This window comes from Ctenopharyngodon idella, chromosome 14 (genome assembly GCF_019924925.1).
Source record: "Ctenopharyngodon idella isolate HZGC_01 chromosome 14, HZGC01, whole genome shotgun sequence".
Taxonomy (NCBI): domain Eukaryota; kingdom Metazoa; phylum Chordata; class Actinopteri; order Cypriniformes; family Xenocyprididae; genus Ctenopharyngodon; species Ctenopharyngodon idella.
The window spans coordinates 30,513,369-30,532,112 of record NC_067233.1 but is presented as its reverse complement, the minus strand read 5'-3'; the positions used below and the strand labels follow the sequence as shown (position 1 = coordinate 30,532,112).

The following is an 18,744-nucleotide window of genomic DNA, read 5'->3' as shown; positions in this document are numbered from 1 at the left end:
GATTTACACTTGGTACAATGTATTACCTTATTGGTGGTGGAAAGTTTTATCAAGTTGGCCAAAATAATTTATATACAAACACACACTTAAACATTTTCACTTGGAAATTGCTTGTAAATTTCACATACAATTACAAAGAAATGGCAAGTGACGCATTGAATTAAATAACACATTTTGAAGTAGAAAAACTGAAATATTTACAACTTTATTTTTTCAGTGTGGCAGGGAATGCAGAATTTAATGAATAGCAGGTGTTCTAGTTATGTGTACTACTTCCAAGGCTCAGATTGTGTGGGACCATTGAGATAAATCTTTTGTGTTTGTTTTGTGTGCCTACACAAATCATCATCATATTGCGTCAAGTAAATTAAGCTTTGTGTTCTCTTTCATCATCTTGTGTTCAAGATCCACCTATGGGAAGGGCATCCGTATATGACCTCTGCAGAAGCATCCAATTGCACCAAGTCTGGCTTGACAGTCTGGCGCAGTGCCAGGTAAGGGACCGCCCCATACCAAAGTGCATAAAGCATCTGCACGCACTACCTTTCCTCAGTTGTCATTTGCTTCCCTTGACCTCTGGAATATTTACTCTCAGCTTGTGGTTTTACGGACTTCACCATTGTCTATAGGAGGACACAACTTTTTGGATCAGCCTCCACCAGACTCTGAGCTGGGCTGACCAAAGTGACCTGGCTCTTTTCGAGATGTATTTTCTGATAGCTATATTAGTGAGCCACTCAGCCCCAGGGACGAGGACGATGCTGGCCTTCTCGATGGCTCAGAAGACAAGGATGCCATCCTGTTATCTGTAACGCCTCAGGCTAATGCTCCAGCTGCTTTACCCCATTCTGTCAAGTTTGTGAGCGAGTGGCCGTATCCTCCCTGCTTGTGCAAAACACATGAAGCATTGCTGGGGAGACTTGAAGTTAAGAATATGGCCTCTCTTGGCAGGGGTTACCCCAGCTATCGAGACCACGTCCATCCACCAGGCCTCTTATAAAGCCTTGGCCTTGGCTGTAAGAACTCTCAATGTCTCCTCCCTGCTTTCCGCATTGAGAGTTCTTGGTCGACATGGGAGGACAACTGGAGAAAGGGCCACCCTCACCCAATCTCTGGAAGGAGATCATTACAGTTAATGACCTTGTTCTTCATAATGCCCATCAAGCTGTCCAATCTAGCGGGCATTATATGGCTCTCTCGTGGTCGGAGAACATGCACTCTGGCTTAATCTATCTGGTCTCCCTGATAGTCAAAAGCATCTCTTTAGTCCTGCTGTCGCCTTAATGCAAAAGCACTGCGATGAAAAGGAGAAGGATGAGGCTTTCAAATTTTGCCTTTTAAGAAAGCCTGAGCCACGCCAGACGCCCTCTGTGTGGTCACCTAACACCCGTGCTACTGGACGCCATCTCCATAATGAAGGCGGGGCTAATATATCCCGTAGCAAGCCACTGGCCCAGCAGAGTAACCCCCTCTTGCTAAGCCCTGGGAAAAATGTCTTTGGCTGCTGTCACAGCCAAGAAAACCCCTAAACGTAAGCAGCCAGCCTGATGCACAGCCACAGCGGGCTCAAAATCCATGTTCACGGGCGACCAGCCCTCTGGACACCAGTTCTGCCCATCGTAGCAGTGCAAATTAATGTCTGGTTTAAAACATGCTTTTTTGGGGAGGTAAATAATGGTGCAAATACCAGTAAATTGACAAGCACAAATCTAAGTAAATCACCTTGCGTGATTCATTTAAATGCTTTGCAGACTGTTGTGCACGTTCACGTCTTTTGGAGGAGGTGTGGCTTTGGAAAGCGATCTGAAGGAAGGGTAGGATCTTATGCTTTCAAATCTAGCTTGCTATTGCTAGCCTCTCCAAAATTGCCTACCCTACTCTACTCTTTTTTTAGTATCAAGCACGTCTGACAGGAGACTATATATTAAGACAGACACATTACATGATTTGACTGATTTGGATGTTATGTAGGATGGGCAACAGTGCACTGTTTTAAAGGAAAGTAACAGAATGCGGCATTGTGTTAATAGTTGGAAGCCAAAATAAAAAATGAAAATAAAATTCTATTAATCTTACACTCCTAGTCATTAAATCATCTTTGAGAGCAAGGAGGTGGTTGGGGGGCCCTTGCGCACTTAGGGAAAAATAGGGCAAATAGGGAGGACCGGCACTGTATATAGACGACTGGCTGATTATAGTCGATTTGAGAGAGAAAGTGATGCAAGACGCACATCACAGCGCTCAGCTTCAGAGTGAATGTGAGCTAAATCAATTTCAAATGTGTCAAATATGTTCTTCTTACTATGGGACGAGGATGCACCCCTCGGCATGGACGTGCTGGCCCATCCGTGGCCCGACGTGTTGCTCTACGCATTTCCTCCCCTTTGCCTAATAACTTTGCCTAATAAATGACTCTGGCCAGGGTGAGAGAACAGAGCCTGACTCTGATTTCAATAGCACTCAGGTGGCTCAAAGCACCATGGCTCGCAGAGATTATCCCCCTGCTGTATGCCCAGATGTGGCCCCTCCCATTATTCACGTACCTCTTGTCCCAAGCGAACGGGCGAATTTGCCACCTTCATCCAGACTGTGAGAGGGCAAATTTAAACACACTGGGGCTCTCTCCACGTGTTTCTGCCACTATTCAAAATGCTAGGGCCTCTTCTACACAATCTCTATGACTGTAAGTGGCGTGTGTTTGAGGAGTGGTGTAAAGGGCGCTGGTTGATAACATTTCAGTGCTCAGTTTCTGATATTTTGTTTTTTCTGCATGACCTTATGGATGATAAAAGAGCTTTTTTCTACTATTAAGGTCTATTTAGCAGCTATTGCTGCATTTCATATTGGGTTTGACGATACTACGGTGGGGCAACAGCCCGTTATTTGTAGATTTATGAAGGTCTCACTTTGTATGGTGTGCTACTTTGTGACGCGTCATGCACCACCTTTGCAGGTGACCGCCCTCTGGCTTTCAGGGTCTCACTGTGAGTTTATTGGGTGCAACGGGGGAGCTGTCTATATCTCCCATTTGTGGATCTTGAACAGATGATATTATAACAAACACATAAAAACAATAGGTTACTGTTCAAAACCCCAGTTCTCTGAAACATTGAGTGGAGAGATCCACCAAGCTTGCACCACTTGCTGCACAAGAAGCAAATATGCTCACTGAGGAAAATCTCACTTGATGTTTCAGAGAACCAGGGTTACGAACAGTAACCTATTGTTTTTATGTGGTTTTTTTTTTGTTGTTTTTTTTTTTTGTTTTTTTGTTGTGTTATAATATACTTCTGTAAAATGTATGGCATAATCATTGAATCATATATAAATTATACATTCATTTAGATTGATACATTCATATTTATTGAATCAAACAAGCAAGTTACCTGTATATACTTCAAGCATGGCACTGCATGTTGCTGTTCCAAACTGATTTGATGCTGTGCATTTAAATATTCCAGAATCTTCTGGATAAGCCTCTGTGATCACTAGGGTGCACAATTCCTCTGCAATAAAACAAAGAAGAGTTTAAAGCCTAATATTTGACAAATATGTTTATGTTTCAAAAGATGAATACCATCTAATTAAGATACATGTCTACTCACCAGGAACAGAAGCTGAACTTGCCTCTGACAAGGACAAAAATAAAGTAAGAAACAGTTTTAGTTTATTGACTTGTACAGAAACTAGTAAGATGATTCCTGTCTATTACTTTAAAGGAACAGTTCACACAAAAATTAAATTTCTTGAAAATCCAAACCAATATGTTGGTATTTTCAATCCTTTCTATCCAGGTTAAAAAGTGCACAAATGTCACTGATGCCAAAACCTCCATCTCAGCCCTTTTTTTTTTTTTTTTTTGAATAGTGAATGCAAAAGATACAACTTAAATTTTGGTCTTCACACTTAATACAAAAGATACAGCTTAAATTTTGGTCTTCACACTGAATGCAAAAGACTTAAACTTAAATTTATATTTAAGCTTATATTTGTCCATTTAGAACCTAACAGACATGGTCACTATGATCTGTCATTGTATGAAAAGAGCTGTGTAAAGATTCTTCCGAAATTTCTGCTTGTGTGTTGACCGCATTTTGATTTTGGGTTAAACTATTCCTTTAAACAACAGAGAACATGTCAAATAATGCTACATCTTCCACTGACTCTTTCTAAGAATACGGAAGTCTGCCGAATCAAGGATTTGCTCATTCTCTCTGAACCAGGAGATCTGCAGTGGAGGAGTTCCTCTGATCCTGCACTCCAGGACCACCAGCTGCCCCTTCACAGTGCTCACATCATGGAGACGCTGTCAAGACACAACCATGTCAGAGCTCACAGCATGGTAATGAATTGTCAAATCACAACTTGATACTGATCCAGTGAACTTCAGGTTTATATTATTGTTTATTACCTTAACATATGTTGGAGAAACTCCAGCATTTCCTGAACCCTGATTTGTGTTCTGAACCTGAAACGTGACAAAAACACAAATCAACAATCTGTGTTTAGGCTGGAAGTGCGGTTATTTATAAAAAAAAAAAAATGTCTCTACTTTCTCCTACTTTCTCTACTTCCTCCAGTTGAAAACCAACATGCTTGATAGGCTGTTAACTGGCTGTTGGGCTTTTTGCAGATGCCAAATATACTGTAGCACTTCACATTTTTGTCAAAGAGCAAAGAGTGCCACTGGTCTCATCAGACAACTACAGAGGTGACTCGGGTTCTGGAGGGCCACTGTCCCGCAGAGATTAGCTCCATCCCTAAGATGCTAAAATGCAATCTCTACTACTTCTTGTGCACTCAAAAAAATAAATTGTTGAATGAACATGATTTAATCGTAGCACCCATTATGCATCTAATCAAATCAAGTAAACTTGGACTGCTTTGAATATTTTATATGAACACAATATACATTTGCAGATTAAACATGATTTTAATATGTCAATGTAACTTCTTTGCAACTAGTTGGATCAAAATGTTTATATTGTGTTATTGTGGTAATGCACTTTAATTCAACAAAATTCTGCCTTGTTACATCAACTAGTTAATGTCTTGTTCATGTATGGTTTTGGTAGTTTAATGAATATCTATCTTGTTGTTTCAATTAGATTTGAATTTAAATAGATTTATTCAAATAATTCTACAATTAATGCTTTTTGTTTAGTCCTGTAATTTTTCTAAAATTCACGATGTGGTGTTCTGTGTTGGCAGTCTAGAAGTGATACAAGAGTTCCAGGGCTGCATTTCCCAAAAGCATTATAAACCTAAGTTGATTGTAGAACCATACCTATAGAGCTAGGATCAACTAGGATCAACTCCACACTGCAAAATCCTTAAAGGACACTGTCACATAGCTGCATTTAAAAGACAAGGATCACACATCTAAAGACAACAATTAAAACATTTTGGTGAAGACAGATGGTTTCAGAGAAGATTAAAGAAATCTCATTATTTTCAGGTTAGAGTAGTCATCCCTAAAAAGGCAGACTGTCTAAAGTCACTTTTTCCCCATTTACAACTGCCTACAGTCCTGTTTAGGCTTCACTTCATTCAAGTTCCTTCAACAACTCTGATTAACTATAAAAACCAGAAATAAATTTTATCTATTTATGTTCTTACCATTTGAGGACTAATGCAGAGAGGCTGTACTAAAGTGGAGTGCCTCTGCTGAAGCACTGTAGAGGAAGATGATGATGAAGAGGAGGAGGAGGATGACGGGGTTTCACGGGAACATGATGATATAGTTAGGGACATAGTTGATGTTTTTTTCGGAACCCTGAAAGAGTTAGAAAATAACATCATTAAGTTTATGAAAAAACAAGTATAAAATAATAGTTCTAAGACATTCATAAGTATATAAACATTTAAAATGCACATATAACCATTAAAGGGTTAGTTCACCCAAAAATAAAAAATTCTGTCATTAATTACTCCCTGTCACAGTTATGTTCAGTTTCCACAGGCTTTTAGTTATCATAGGACTTTTAGTTTGTTTTCATTCTTCTCATGTGTTTCTTTGTTTGATTTCCCCACCACTCCTTTGTTTCTATGGTTACTGTTATTAGTTCATTCTGTTCAGGTGCATATCATTAATTATCTTGTTTGAGTCACTACTTAAGTTCTTCCTTCCAGTCACTCTCACATTTAGTGTGTGTTGCCCTGCCTGTTATTTGGATTATTATTATTAAAACTTTGTTTTAGAACTCTATTCTTTATCTTCGTCTGTTCGCCTGCAATGACCCGTGACAGGTGACTGGACCTCCAAAATGAATTTAAGAGCTCAGTTTATTTCGGTGGCTCAGGAGAACCCAGATTTTTTTGAGCTTCATAATTAACTTCAGTTTTCTTGCACTCACCAGCCCTTTCGACGACGAGACCCTGAAGAACCTGTTCTGGATCGGGGCCAATTACCATCAGCATGTTGACCTCCCAGACACCTCTGGACTTAACTGGGGGGATGCCGTCATGAGGTGTCTGGAAAGTGTCTTACCCCTGTCCAGAACTCAGCTAGACCCAGAGCCCAAATCACCACCATCGACCATGGAGAAATCGTGTGAGCCCCTGCAGACGGGGAGCTACAGCCCACCGTGACGCATCAGCCAGAGCCCTAGGAGAAGAGGACAGGGGTGACCCTCGCCCCAGAAGTGGAGCTCCATGGTGAGTCTGACCAGGGGTGTGAGCCCGGTACATCAGCAGACGAGGGAATAGTGAATATGGAGAATGAGGACTGGCTGAGAGACTTCAGTGAGGAGGTATTGACTTCTACCCTATCCCACCCGGTACCTTCATCATCGTTGTTTCTAGGCAGCACTAAAGACCGTATGAACTTTGATTAATTTCATCGACCTGCATGGACTGTGTTATACTAACCATTAGCCTGTTCGAGATTCGTATTACCACCACCACAAAGCTCAGACAGTCCTGCTGCCCCGTAGCTGCTGGATGTTTACAGCCCTGCGCCATCTCCGGGGATGGTCTGCTGTGACGTTGAGCCGCAGGTCATGCTACCACCAGCAGCGTCTATGCTAGAGGATCAAGCCACTCTGCCTCAGGCCTCTGATATCTTCACTCCATCTCGGCCCGTCGACCTGTTTGCTCCATCTTGGCTCCTGCCACCTTCGGCTCCACCGGAGAACCTCGGCTTTGCGGCTCCACCGGGTTCCCTCGTCCCACGGCTCCCCCTTGGTCAGTCATCACTCTAATTCTGCCAAGGACTTGCAGGCCGTCCACTGCACTCCGTCTCTCCACTCCTACGGCTGCACCTATTGATACATCGGCCTCGTCTCCCAGCCACAACACCATTTTGGCTCCTCTCTCCCTCGACTCTGCCTTGGGCTGTCACCACTGTTTGGCTCTGGTTCTGTGCCAGCGGACTATTTCCACCATTGCCATCAGGGGATTGTCGTCCACTCACCACCATCCCATCAGCACTGCCTGCTCTCACCATCCCTTTGCCATCTCCTCACCCCCCTCCAAAGTCCCCACCATCCCTCCCTCTGCTCATCTGTTACAGCGCAAGGTCGCGCCTTGCCGGAGGGGGGAGTAATTTCACACTTATGTTTAGTTTTCACTGAATTTTAGTTATCATGGTCTTTGTTTGTTTTCATTAAGATGAATGAGTTTGTTTTCATTCTTCTCATTTGTTCCTTTGTTTTTTGTTTTGTTTTTTGTTTTCCTGCCACTCCTTTGTTTCTATGGTAACTGTTGTTAGTTCATTCTGTTCAAGTGCACGTCATTAATTATCTTGTTTGAGTCACTACTTTAGTTCTTCCTTCACAGTCTTTCAGTGTACGGTCACTCTTACATTTAGAGTGTGTTGCCCTGCCTGTTTTGCCTGTTATTTGGATTATTAATATTAAAAATTTGTGTTGGAAGTCTGTCCTTCATCTTCGTTTGTTTGCCTGCAACCACCCATGACAGTCTCACTTATGTCGTTCCAAAACCGTAAGACATTTGTTCATCTTTGGAACACAAATGAAGACCCTTTTTAATGAAATCTGAGTGCTTTCTGTCTCTCCATTGACCGTATCTACAACTACCACTTTCAAGCCCCAGAAAGTTAGTAAAGACATCATAAAAGTAATCCCTGTGACCCAAGTGGTTCAACCTCAATTTTACAAAGCAACGTAAGTGCTTTGCTTGTGCAAAAAACAAAACAAAAAAACAAACAATTTATCACTTTATTTACAAAATATTAATCTTCAATGCTCGTTCATGAGAGCACCATGACGCATGCATGTTGTGTTGATATTCTGTAATGTTTTGTTGTGTTGATATTTTGAAAATGAAGTGGCAAATTATGTGGGGGTTTTTTTTGTTTTGTTTTTTGTGCAAACAAAGTACTCACATCGCTTCATAAAACTAAGGTTAAACCACTGGAGTCACATTAATTACTTTTATGATGTCTTTACTACCTTTCATGGGGCTTGAAAGTTGTAGTTACAGAGGCTCTCAATCGAGAGACAGAAAGCTCTCAGATCTCATTAAAAAGATTTGTGTTCCGAAGATGAACAAAAGTCTTACAGGTTTGGAATGACATGAGGTGAAGTAATGAACGACAAAATTTTCATTTTGAATGAATCCTTTAAAGCTTTAAGATGGAGAAATCTACAGAACTAAATATATAATAAATGGCAATGCAAAGTGAGGAACTACTTAACAGTACATTTACATGTCTTTCATGTGTACTGTTGCAGAAGTTCTGGTCTGTAACTGAAACTTTTTTTTTTTTTTTTCAAAACAATTAAAACAAACACCATGAAAGTATATGAATGTGAAATCATACAACTTACGCACTGTATTTCAAGTCAGTAGCGATATGGGTGAGAGATACACTGAAATTTAAGTCTTGAAATACCTAAATTACTTCTGGTGCTATGAAAGCTTTAATACCTGTTCATTGTAACTGCATAAAAAAGTAACCTAATTAATAACTATTTCATAATTTTTAACTTATAGTTAAAGAAGAAAGAAAGTCACACAGGTTTTGTGGGTGAGTAAATATAGACAGAATTGTCAGGTTTGTCTCTTACTGTGCCATGTTTCCAGTATCTCCAAAGCGTGTTGATGACCCCAGTAGGAGACACTTGAAAATTCAAGAAGAGAAATATTGAGTTAAAGAGGGCATGAAGGGTTTATCTTGTTTATTTTTGTTTAAATACATTTGTTAAAAAGAAGATTTTTGTCTTGAAGGGATTGTTCACCCAAAAATGAAAATTTGATGTTTATCTGCTTACCCCCAGGGCATCCAAGATGTAGGTGACTTTGTTTCTTCAATAGAACACAAATTATGATTTTTAACTCCAACCGTTGCAGTCTGTCAGTCATATAATGCATGTCAATGGTAACTCCATCTATAAGAGTCAAAAAAACATGCACAGACAAATCCAAATTAAACCCTGCGGCTTGTGACGACACATTGATGTCCTAAGACACGAAACGATCGGTTTATGCGAGAAACCGAACAGTATTTATATCATTTTTTACCTCTAATACACCACTATGTCCAACTGCCTTGCACACGACATCCGGTGCGTGAGGTGTGTACGGGCTCTGGCATAGTTTAAAGGATTAGTCCACTTTCAAATAAAATTTTCCTGATAATTTACTCACCCCCATGTCATCCAAGATGTTCATGTCTTTCTTTCTTCGGTCGAAAAGAAATTAAGGTTTTTGATGAAAACAACTTTATAAACACAAATGATCGCCTCGCACGTGCTTCTGCTTTCCGTATTCTTCAAAAAGCTTACACTGTATGTCCTACATCTTGCCTATTCTACTTACGGAAAAAACGGAACTGTTGCCGTGTTTGTTCCGTAAGTTGAATAAGGAAGGCGTAGGACATACAGCGTAAGCTTTTTGAAGAATATGGAAAGCGGAAGCACGTGCAAGGTGATCATTTGTGTTTATAAAGCATATACATTTGAATTTTTTAGAAAATGACCAATCGTTTCGCTAGATAAGACCCTTATTTCTCATCTGGTATCGTTTAAAGCCGTTTGAAGCTGCACTGAAACTGTAATTTTGACCTTCAACCATTTGGAGAGACCATTGAAGTCCACTATAAGGAGAATAATCCTGGAATGTTTTCATCAAAAACCTTAATTTCTTTTCAACTGAAGAAAGAAAGCCATGAACATCTTGGATGACATGGGGGTGAGTAAATTATCAGGAAAATTTTATTTGAAAGTGGACTAATCCTTTAAACTACGCCAGAGGATGCCGTGCGCAAGGCAGTTGGACATAGTGGTGTATTAGAGGTAAAAAAATGATATAAATACTGTTCGGTTTCTCGCACAAACTGATTGTTTCGTGTCTTAGGAGATCAATGTGTCGCCATGAGCCGCAGGGTTTAATTTGGATTTGTCTGTGCATGTTTTTCACTCTTATAGATTGTGTTCCCATTGACATGCATTATACGACTGACAGACTGCAACAGTTGGAGTTAAAAATCATCATTTGTGTTCTACTGAAGAAACAAAGTCACCTACATCTTGGATGCCCTGGGGGTAAGCAGATAAACATCAAATTTTCATTTTTGGGTGAACAATCCCTTTAATGCACAATTGCAATTTGCACTAGTGGTGGAATTTGTAATAAGTTTTTGAGAAAGTCTCAAACATCACCCTTGATACACATCCAATACATAAAAATATGTGGCATAAAGTAGACCTTCTATATTGCAAGCATAGAGCAGAAACAAAACTTGAAGTGGTCAAATAAAACAACAATACCAAGAAGAGCCATCCTGTAGTGTTGAGTTACAATAAAGTTGCAAGTGAGCACCACAATAAACAAACATAAATAAACCAAAAAAACAACAACTTTGTTTCAGAAAAATATTTCTCCCTTTTCTGAATTTTTAATGTCTTCTGCTTTAAGTATACTTGAGCAAGTTTGTAAACAGATTGTTGACTTTATCCATAGCAATGGTATGAGTCTAACCCTTTTACTGCCCTTTCCCTGGTACTCAATAGAGTGAAGCAACGAAACCTGAGCAGCTCCTGGGCTAATTTGGTTGTGCCTTCTGTGTGTTGCATTTAGAAACACATGGTGTAGGATAAATCTTTCACCCTGGTTTGGATTTGAAAGTGCCATCTCAAATCATACACACAAAAATCTCAGTTGAATATATTTTGAACTTAAACTAGGGTAGTTGTACTGATGTGTAAAATTCATCTTAATTCAATGAGATCATACCAATTTAATTTGATGTATTCTGTGAGCTTTCCCTGAACATAACTCACTCTTGTTGTTGTTCCAACCAGTGCTATGCAGAGTTTTCTGTTTAATGGGTTGTCAGTGTTTAATGTTATATTAGACATTTAAAAGAGCTTATAGAAGTTATGAGTTTTTTTGTTTGTTTGTTGTTTTGTTTTGTTACCATTATGCTTAAAATGAGTTGTAAAAACCAAGTAAATGTAATAAACAAGTAAAAGAAAATTAACTTGTCACTGGCATTAGTACAGTTATGGTTCATTGAGTACAGCATCTTTGTATTTTATGTAGCCACTCACAGCCTAACCACAAGCTCTTCAGCACAATTGTAACCACAAAAATCAACACAACAGAAACTCTTTTAAATGTCAAACATGAACACTAAACATTAAACACTTCATTTAAAAATTTACTCTCCTAATCCAGCCCTATGCAGAGCATGCTGGATACTAGAAATCCACTGCTCAGTTTCAGTCAATGCAACAAAAATGATTCATGCAGTCCCAACACATATGAATTAAGTTAACTTAAGATTTTACAAATGTAATTTCATTCGACGTAATAAAATTGAATGCAAATGATAATTAAGTAAAACATTTGTGTTGCTTTAGCTTGTTGTAGTTAAGTAAACTGAGCAAACAGCTAAAATCATTTTTTTGAGTGAGAGGATTTATTAAATAAATAATCAGAAAAAAATCCTCCTCTGAGTCAGTTTCAAGGAATACTAATAATAATTATCCTATAATAATTATCCTTATTGTTTCCACAAATGACCTTGTAAATGTGATTGTAAAGTGCTTTCATTCCATAGTGAGGTACACCTTAAAAATAAAGGTTCCAGTTACAATGCCTGAAGAAAATGGGAGGAAAAAAAAAACTTTTTTCCATAAAGAACTTTTAATTTCTGTAGTTATTTTGAAAATAATCTATGTACTGGTGCCTTAAAGAACACAAAAACTTATACCATTGGAAAACCTAAAATGAAACATCAAGACTCCAAAGAACCATATAGCAACTCCTGATCCCATACAGACAGATAAGAACAGGGTTCTTAAAGTCTTGCAAAGAATCACGGAAAAATTTTATGGCAATTGAATTACATTAAATAATTTCTCCTTTTGGTTAATCAAACAAATGTACCCCAGCATCAAAGACTGCATACTAATGCACTTTGTCTGTTTACTACTTTAACCAACTAATTAATGTACAGTTTTCCAAATATTTCCTTGGAAAATCATCTGGGTAGCCTTTTGAAGAGTGGAGTGGACTGGAGTTTAAGTGTAACACCTATGAACAAATGTTTCAGTATCAGCAATGAAGCCAGATATAGTTTTTGCACAACCATGTAATGTCTCTCTGTCAAACATGAGCAAATACTCTTGGAGAAAATCAACATATATGTCTAACTACAACAAACATCCATTCTGTCAAAGCAAATAATTAGCCACCTCTCAGGTTAAGAAAAACAAATTCTTTGCATGTGTGCCACCAGTGCACCTGTTTCACAAGCTGGAGCCTTACCGCTGTATCCTGTTAGTGTGGAGGGGCCAATGAAAATTCCACTGGGCTGACAAAACCAAGGCTAAAGGAAGTTAAGAAGAGAAAAACCCACCTTGTTGCCCTCTTCCCCTCTCAAAGAGAGTGCACCTCAAATATTTTTTGCCCCCCCTCTTTGACAGGATGTCTTCTACCCGGTAAAAGAAATGGAGAAGTGGGGACAGGAACCAGACTGGGCTATTGGTAAAGAGATTCACAAGCTTGACTACAGGTTGTCTGGGTAGGTATAAAGTGTAGAGAAAAGTAAGGAAGTGCATTCAAATCTCATCTCACATTACAGTCTGTCCATCTGACACAGCTGACTCCACAGTAAACGGGTGAACCAAACACTTTGGTGTCAAATATAGACCACACTCATGCACTCGGCCTCAGGGATGGAAATAGCATATGCAAGAAGCACTTCTATTAATCATTGTCCAGCCCTCTTCTAGGGGGATTGGTAAGGTTGGTTAGTTACCACTATCACAAATCATGAAAGAAAAATGTAATATGATATCAGAACCATCAAGCCCCTATGGTCATCTTTTTGGCATTTAACCTGAACCCTCTGGGTGTGGGGTGTGCTCCAATAGTTGATCATCCAATTGGGCTCATCACCTCATTTCAGTCTCTGTGCAAACTCTGCCTAGACTGCAAATCATATACACCTGTTTCTCATCACTTGCTAATCAGGGGCTGCACATATACTCACCATAAACTCTCTCTCTAAAGACTCACTTCTCCCTGCCACCCACTTCTTCAAACACTCAGATCTTCGTCAATCTCCCTTGTGGTTATAAGTGCGATAATGCTATACTATCATGCTATGTCGGTAATTACCGTAACGATTCTGAACTGTAAAAAGCCTTTGCGTGCTTGTAGAACTTGTAATTACAATGTGTAAACTAGTAATTTTCGGAGAGCTATGCTGCGTTCACACCACCTTGTATTCGGAGCTGTTCACGTCCTTTGACTGGGAATTATGTGTTTCTACCAATATCAACGCTGTTAACATATTGCTGTTAACATAGCTGTTGCAAATAAAGATATATAAAAGATAAATAAAGATATCATGAAAAACAAGACAACTTGAATTGCTATGTTTGTAAGATAACTCAAACTCTCCCGCCATCTAACTTTAAAAAAAAAAAAAATGCCCAAGGTGTGTTCGACTTGAAGCAGCACTGTGCAGACCGATTGGTGTATGACATCAAAGTACCATATTTGAAAGCATACAGAGCTTTATTTACGGTAATTACAACATGGCGTGAATGCAGCACGCCATCTTCATTTCTCTTGTATCCATCTTAATCAACAGACTCCACTATTGGATGAATCTCTGCTTAAAAACTGTGGTTAAGCTTAAAAGCCTGTTCACTACCTGTTTACCACTACTGTCAATAAAGATTCTGCAGGTGGGTTCAACCTCTTCCTTTGTATGTTGACTCCTGTTCAGAAGATTAAACAACTCCAGTGGTCTGGAAAAGAACTATGTGGAGGAGCTCTGTGAACTGTATTATTTAGTGAAGTTTAATGACGGGGTACTTACTGATGGTTTCATGCAGGTTTAAACAAACCTATTTATTCATGGATTTCTTTGTAAATTGCTCCCTGGATCAGTGCATCTATTATGCCATTCTCCTCAGTAGTTCATCTTTGTCTTGGTGGAAGAAGTTAAAGAGGATCTTAACCCCGCCAATCCAGCTTCTCTCCAGAGTCTGCTCCAGTTACCCCACAGCCAGTCAACTCCAACCCTAGAGCCCATTCCTGAGCCTTCTCCAGCCTCCATCCAGGATCACTGACCTTCATCATTCACCGATCCCATGTGGCTTAACAACACACCTGTTCATCCAGGATTGAAAGCTGTGTCCGAGTCATTCTCTGGCCTGAAGACTACCCCAGTGTTCCTGGCTGTATCCGCTGCACCTTCTTTTCAGGCAGAGGCTGCAGTGTCCACTGCAGTGTCCCCTGATCCATTGAAAATCCCTGTGGCTCCACCTGCTCTGATGGTTCCCTGTGGTGCTCTGGTCTTCAGTTCCTCTGGTTCCACTCGGGGTCACCTCTTACACCAGCTTTGCCCCAGTCTCCAGTTTGAATGCCTCTGATCTGGTCTACAATTTTTCTGGCTAAGCCTGAGTCACCTGTTCCCCCAGCTCCAGTCTGGTTTCTGATTCCTCTGGCTTCTCCCCATTCTCCACCAGAGCCCTTGTTGCCTTGCCCCAGAGTCCTGGTCTGGGACAATCCTTCTTCTGTCCCTCTTCCCTCTGTCCTTTTGTCTGAGTTGTATTATCTAAGGCATTTCATACAATGCAAGTCTTAATGGTTTATTGATTTATTGCTCAGATCCTTTTTTTTTTTTTTTTTTTGTATAGCTGTTCACATTGGTTCACATGGTTTATATCTTTTCTACCCTCAGTTGCTTAATACTTTGTTACTTTTAAATATGGAAGTTGTAGGGAGGTGGATGCCAGGTTGTTTTACTTTTTACTGGAAACCCTGTTTTGTACTAGTTAGGAAAGCCTATGTTGTGTGTTTTCCGTTTTTCTTTATGCAGGTAAGTTAATTACGGACTCCCCCAGTTTTGTTGGTTGTTTTGTCTATATCTATTCCTGAGCTCCTTTTACTTCCTTTTGTAACCATTACGCAAATAAAACTGTTATTCTGGTTTTAATTTACTTGTGGCTGATCATTGGGCTGCTGGAACAGGATAAAGGAACTCCAACACTTACTCCTAGACTGGAGCAGTCTCTGGGTTATAACAATAGAAAAATAATAGAAAAAAAAAGAAATTAAGTAATATAAACAAAGATATAAAATAGCGTCAATTAGGTTCAATTAGGTTCATCAGGATATGTGATAGTGATACGTGGAAGGAAGCGTGAATTCTGTAGTGAGAGGGAAGTTGGAGCTGGTACGGGACAGGGTTGATCTGTTTGGTGATGGTGAAGGGGCCAATATATCTGGGACTGAGCTTTTTGCAGGGCAGGCACAACCTAATGTCCCGGGTTGACAGACAAACCTTCTGACTGGGTTGATAGGATGGTGTTTCAGATATTTGAAGGTCTGCTGTCATCTTGCACCTGTGCACTGCCCGCTGAAGCTGGTGGTGAGCTGCATCCCAGACCCTCTCGTTCTCTCTGAACTAGTTGTCGATGGTCGGAACATCGGATGGTTCTCCAGACCAGTGGAATAGAGGTGGCTGGTAACCGAGTATGCACTGGAAGGGAGTTAGTCCGGTGGTAGGCTGGCCAAGGGAGTTCTGTGCGTACTCGGTCCAGCCTAGGAACTGGTTCCAAGAATTCTGGTGGCCATGGCAGAAGGTTCGTAGGAACCGCTCAATCTCCTGGATCTTTCTCTCTGTCTGCCCGTTCGACTGGGGATGGTATCCAGAGGAGAGGCTTATGGTCACACCTAGGAGGGCAAAAAAAGGCTTTCCATACCCTTGATATGAACTGGGGTCCACAGTCTGAAATAATGTCTTCAGAAATTCCGTAGTATCTGGAGATGTACAAACCCGATTCCAAAAAAGTTAGGACACTGTACAAATTGGGAATAAAAAAGGAATGCAATAATTTACAAATCTCATAAACTTATATTTTATTTACAATAGAATATAGATAACATATCAAATGTTGAAAGTGAGAGATTTTGAAATGTCATGCCAAATAGTGGCTCATTTTGGATTTCATGAGAGCTACACATTCCAAAAAAGTTGTGACAGGTAGCAATAAGAGGCCGGAAAAGTTAAATGTACATATAAGGAACAGCTGGAGGACCAATTTGCAACTTATTAGGTCAATTGGCAATATGATTGGGTATAAAAAGAGCCTCTCAGAGTGGCAGTGTCTCTCAGAAGTCAAGATGGGCAGAGGATCACCAATTCCCCCAATGCTGTGGCGAAAAATAGTGGAGCAATATCAGAAAGGAGTTTCTCAGAGAAAAATTGCAAAGAGTTTGACGTTATCATCATCTGCAGTGCATAATATCATCCAAAGATTCAGAGAATCTGGAACAATCTCTGTGCGTAAGGGTCAAGGCCGGAAAACCATACTGGATGCCCGTGATCTTCGGGCCCTTAGACGGCACTGCATCACATACAGGAATGCTACTGCAATGGAAATCACAACATGGGCTCAGGAATACTTCCAGAAAACATTGTCGGTGAACACAATCCACCGTGCCATTCGGCGTTGCCGGCTAAAACTCTAAAGGTCAAAAAAGAAGCCATATCTAAACATGATCCAGAAGCGCAGGCGTTTTCTCTGGGCCAAGGCTCATTTAAAATGGACTGTGGCAAAGTGGAAAACTGTTCTGTGGTCAGACGAATCAAAATTTGAAGTTCTTTTTGGAAAACTGGGACGCCATGTCATCCGGACTAAAGAGGACAAGGACAACCCAAGTTGTTATCAGCGCTCAGTTCAGAAGCCTGCATCTCTGATGGTATGGGTTTGCATGAGTGTGTGTGGCATGGGCAGCTTACACATCTGGAAAGGCACCATCAATGCTGAAACGTATATCCAAGTTCTAGAACAACATATGCTCCCATCCAGACGTCGTCTCTTTCAGGGAAGACCTTGCATTTTCCAACATGACAATGCCAGACCACATACTACATCAATTACAACATCATGGCTGCGTAAAAGAAGGATCCGGGTACTGAAATGGCCAGACTGCAGTCCGGATCTTTCACCCATAGAAAACATAAGACAGTTGAGCAACTAGAAGCCTGTATTAGACAAGAATGGGACAACATTCCTGTTCCTTGAGCAACTTGTCTCCTCAGTCCCCAGACGTTTGCAGACTGTTATAAAAAGAAGAGGGGATGCCACACAGTGGTAAACATGGCCTTGTCCCAACTTTTTTGAAATGTTTTGATGCCATTAAATTTAAAATCAACTTATTTTTCCCTTAAAATGATACATTTTCTCAGTTTAAACATTTGATATGTCATCTATGTTGTATTCTGAATAAAATATTGAAATTTGAAACTTCCACATCGTTGCATTCCTTTTTTATTCACAATTTGTACAGTGTCCCAACTTTTTTGGAATCGGGTTTGTAGTTAAACATGAGTTCAGTAGTCTCCATCGCAGTGGGAAGTTCTTTGAGGGGAAGAAGACAACAGAATTTGGAAAATCGGTCAATAACCACTAGAAAACATGTGTTACCATCAGAAGGTGGCAAGTCCGTGATGAAATCCACCCCTAGGTGTGACCATGGGTGGTTGGGAACGGGCAACAGATGGAGTTTGCCAGATGGTAAGTGGTGAGGGCTCTTCGAGATGGCACAGTCAGAGCATCCTTGGACGAACCTTCTCACATCCCTGGTCATATTGGTCCAGCAGAAGCAATCTTTTAGCAGCGAGAGGGTGCTATTGGCCCCTGAGTAGCCAGTGCCCAGAGAACAGTGAGCGGAGTGAATCAGGGGAGTGCGTTGTGCTCTGGTGACATACTGTAATCCAGGTGAACAGCCCGGCGGAGTGGCGGTGGAGGCATTGGAGGGGGAAGCTGGATTGGAGGACCACTGGGTGGGACTTACGATGAGCTCTTTAGGAAGGATGGGTTCAGGTTCTTCACTGACATCTTCAAGAATGTGTAGATGGGATAGAGCATCAGCTTTCACATTCTTGGTGCCTGGACGATAAGAAATGGTAAAGTTGAAGCAGGTGAAGAATAATGCCCAACATGCCTGACGGGGATTGAGGCTTTTGGCATTCCGTAGATATTCAAGGTTTTTGTGGTCAGTAAGGACAGTAAAGGGATGTTGTCCACCCTCCAGTCAATGCCTCGACTCGTCTAGGGCCAGCTTGATTGCGAGGAGATCTCTGTTGCCAATGTCATAATTTCTCTCTGCCTAGTTGAGTTTGGATAACGGAACTTCACAGTGATTTTGTTGAGTGCCTGGTTATCAATACAAGGCCGCAAGCCTTCGTCCTTCTTGGCCACGAAGAAGAAACTCGAAGCAGCAGGGGACGTCAAAGGGTGGATGTAG

At 40.6% G+C, this 18,744-nt stretch overlaps 1 protein-coding gene across 3 annotated transcripts in view; it reads right to left on the bottom strand.

Annotated features, from left to right (window-relative positions):
• Nucleotides 1-13,011, bottom strand: part of myot (myotilin) — a 39,105-nt gene extending 26,094 nt beyond the window's left edge. The window contains exons 1-7 of one of the 3 annotated variants that reach the window (XM_051860065.1): nucleotides 12,830-13,011; nucleotides 9,033-9,085; nucleotides 5,620-5,776; nucleotides 4,412-4,468; nucleotides 4,165-4,306; nucleotides 3,606-3,629; nucleotides 3,387-3,506 (exon numbers count right to left, since the gene is read on the bottom strand). In XM_051860065.1, coding sequence (XP_051716025.1) covers nucleotides 3,387-3,506; nucleotides 3,606-3,629; nucleotides 4,165-4,306; nucleotides 4,412-4,468; nucleotides 5,620-5,776; nucleotides 9,033-9,040 — 508 coding nt within the window. In that variant the 5' untranslated portion in view covers nucleotides 9,041-9,085; nucleotides 12,830-13,011. Of the gene's footprint in view, nucleotides 1-3,386; nucleotides 3,507-3,605; nucleotides 3,630-4,164; nucleotides 4,307-4,411; nucleotides 4,469-5,619; nucleotides 5,777-9,032; nucleotides 9,086-12,738 lie in introns of all 3 variants that reach the window. The other 2 variants (XM_051860064.1, XM_051860063.1) reach the window with 2 other exon arrangements.
• Between the last annotated feature and the right edge of the window lie 5,733 nt (nucleotides 13,012-18,744).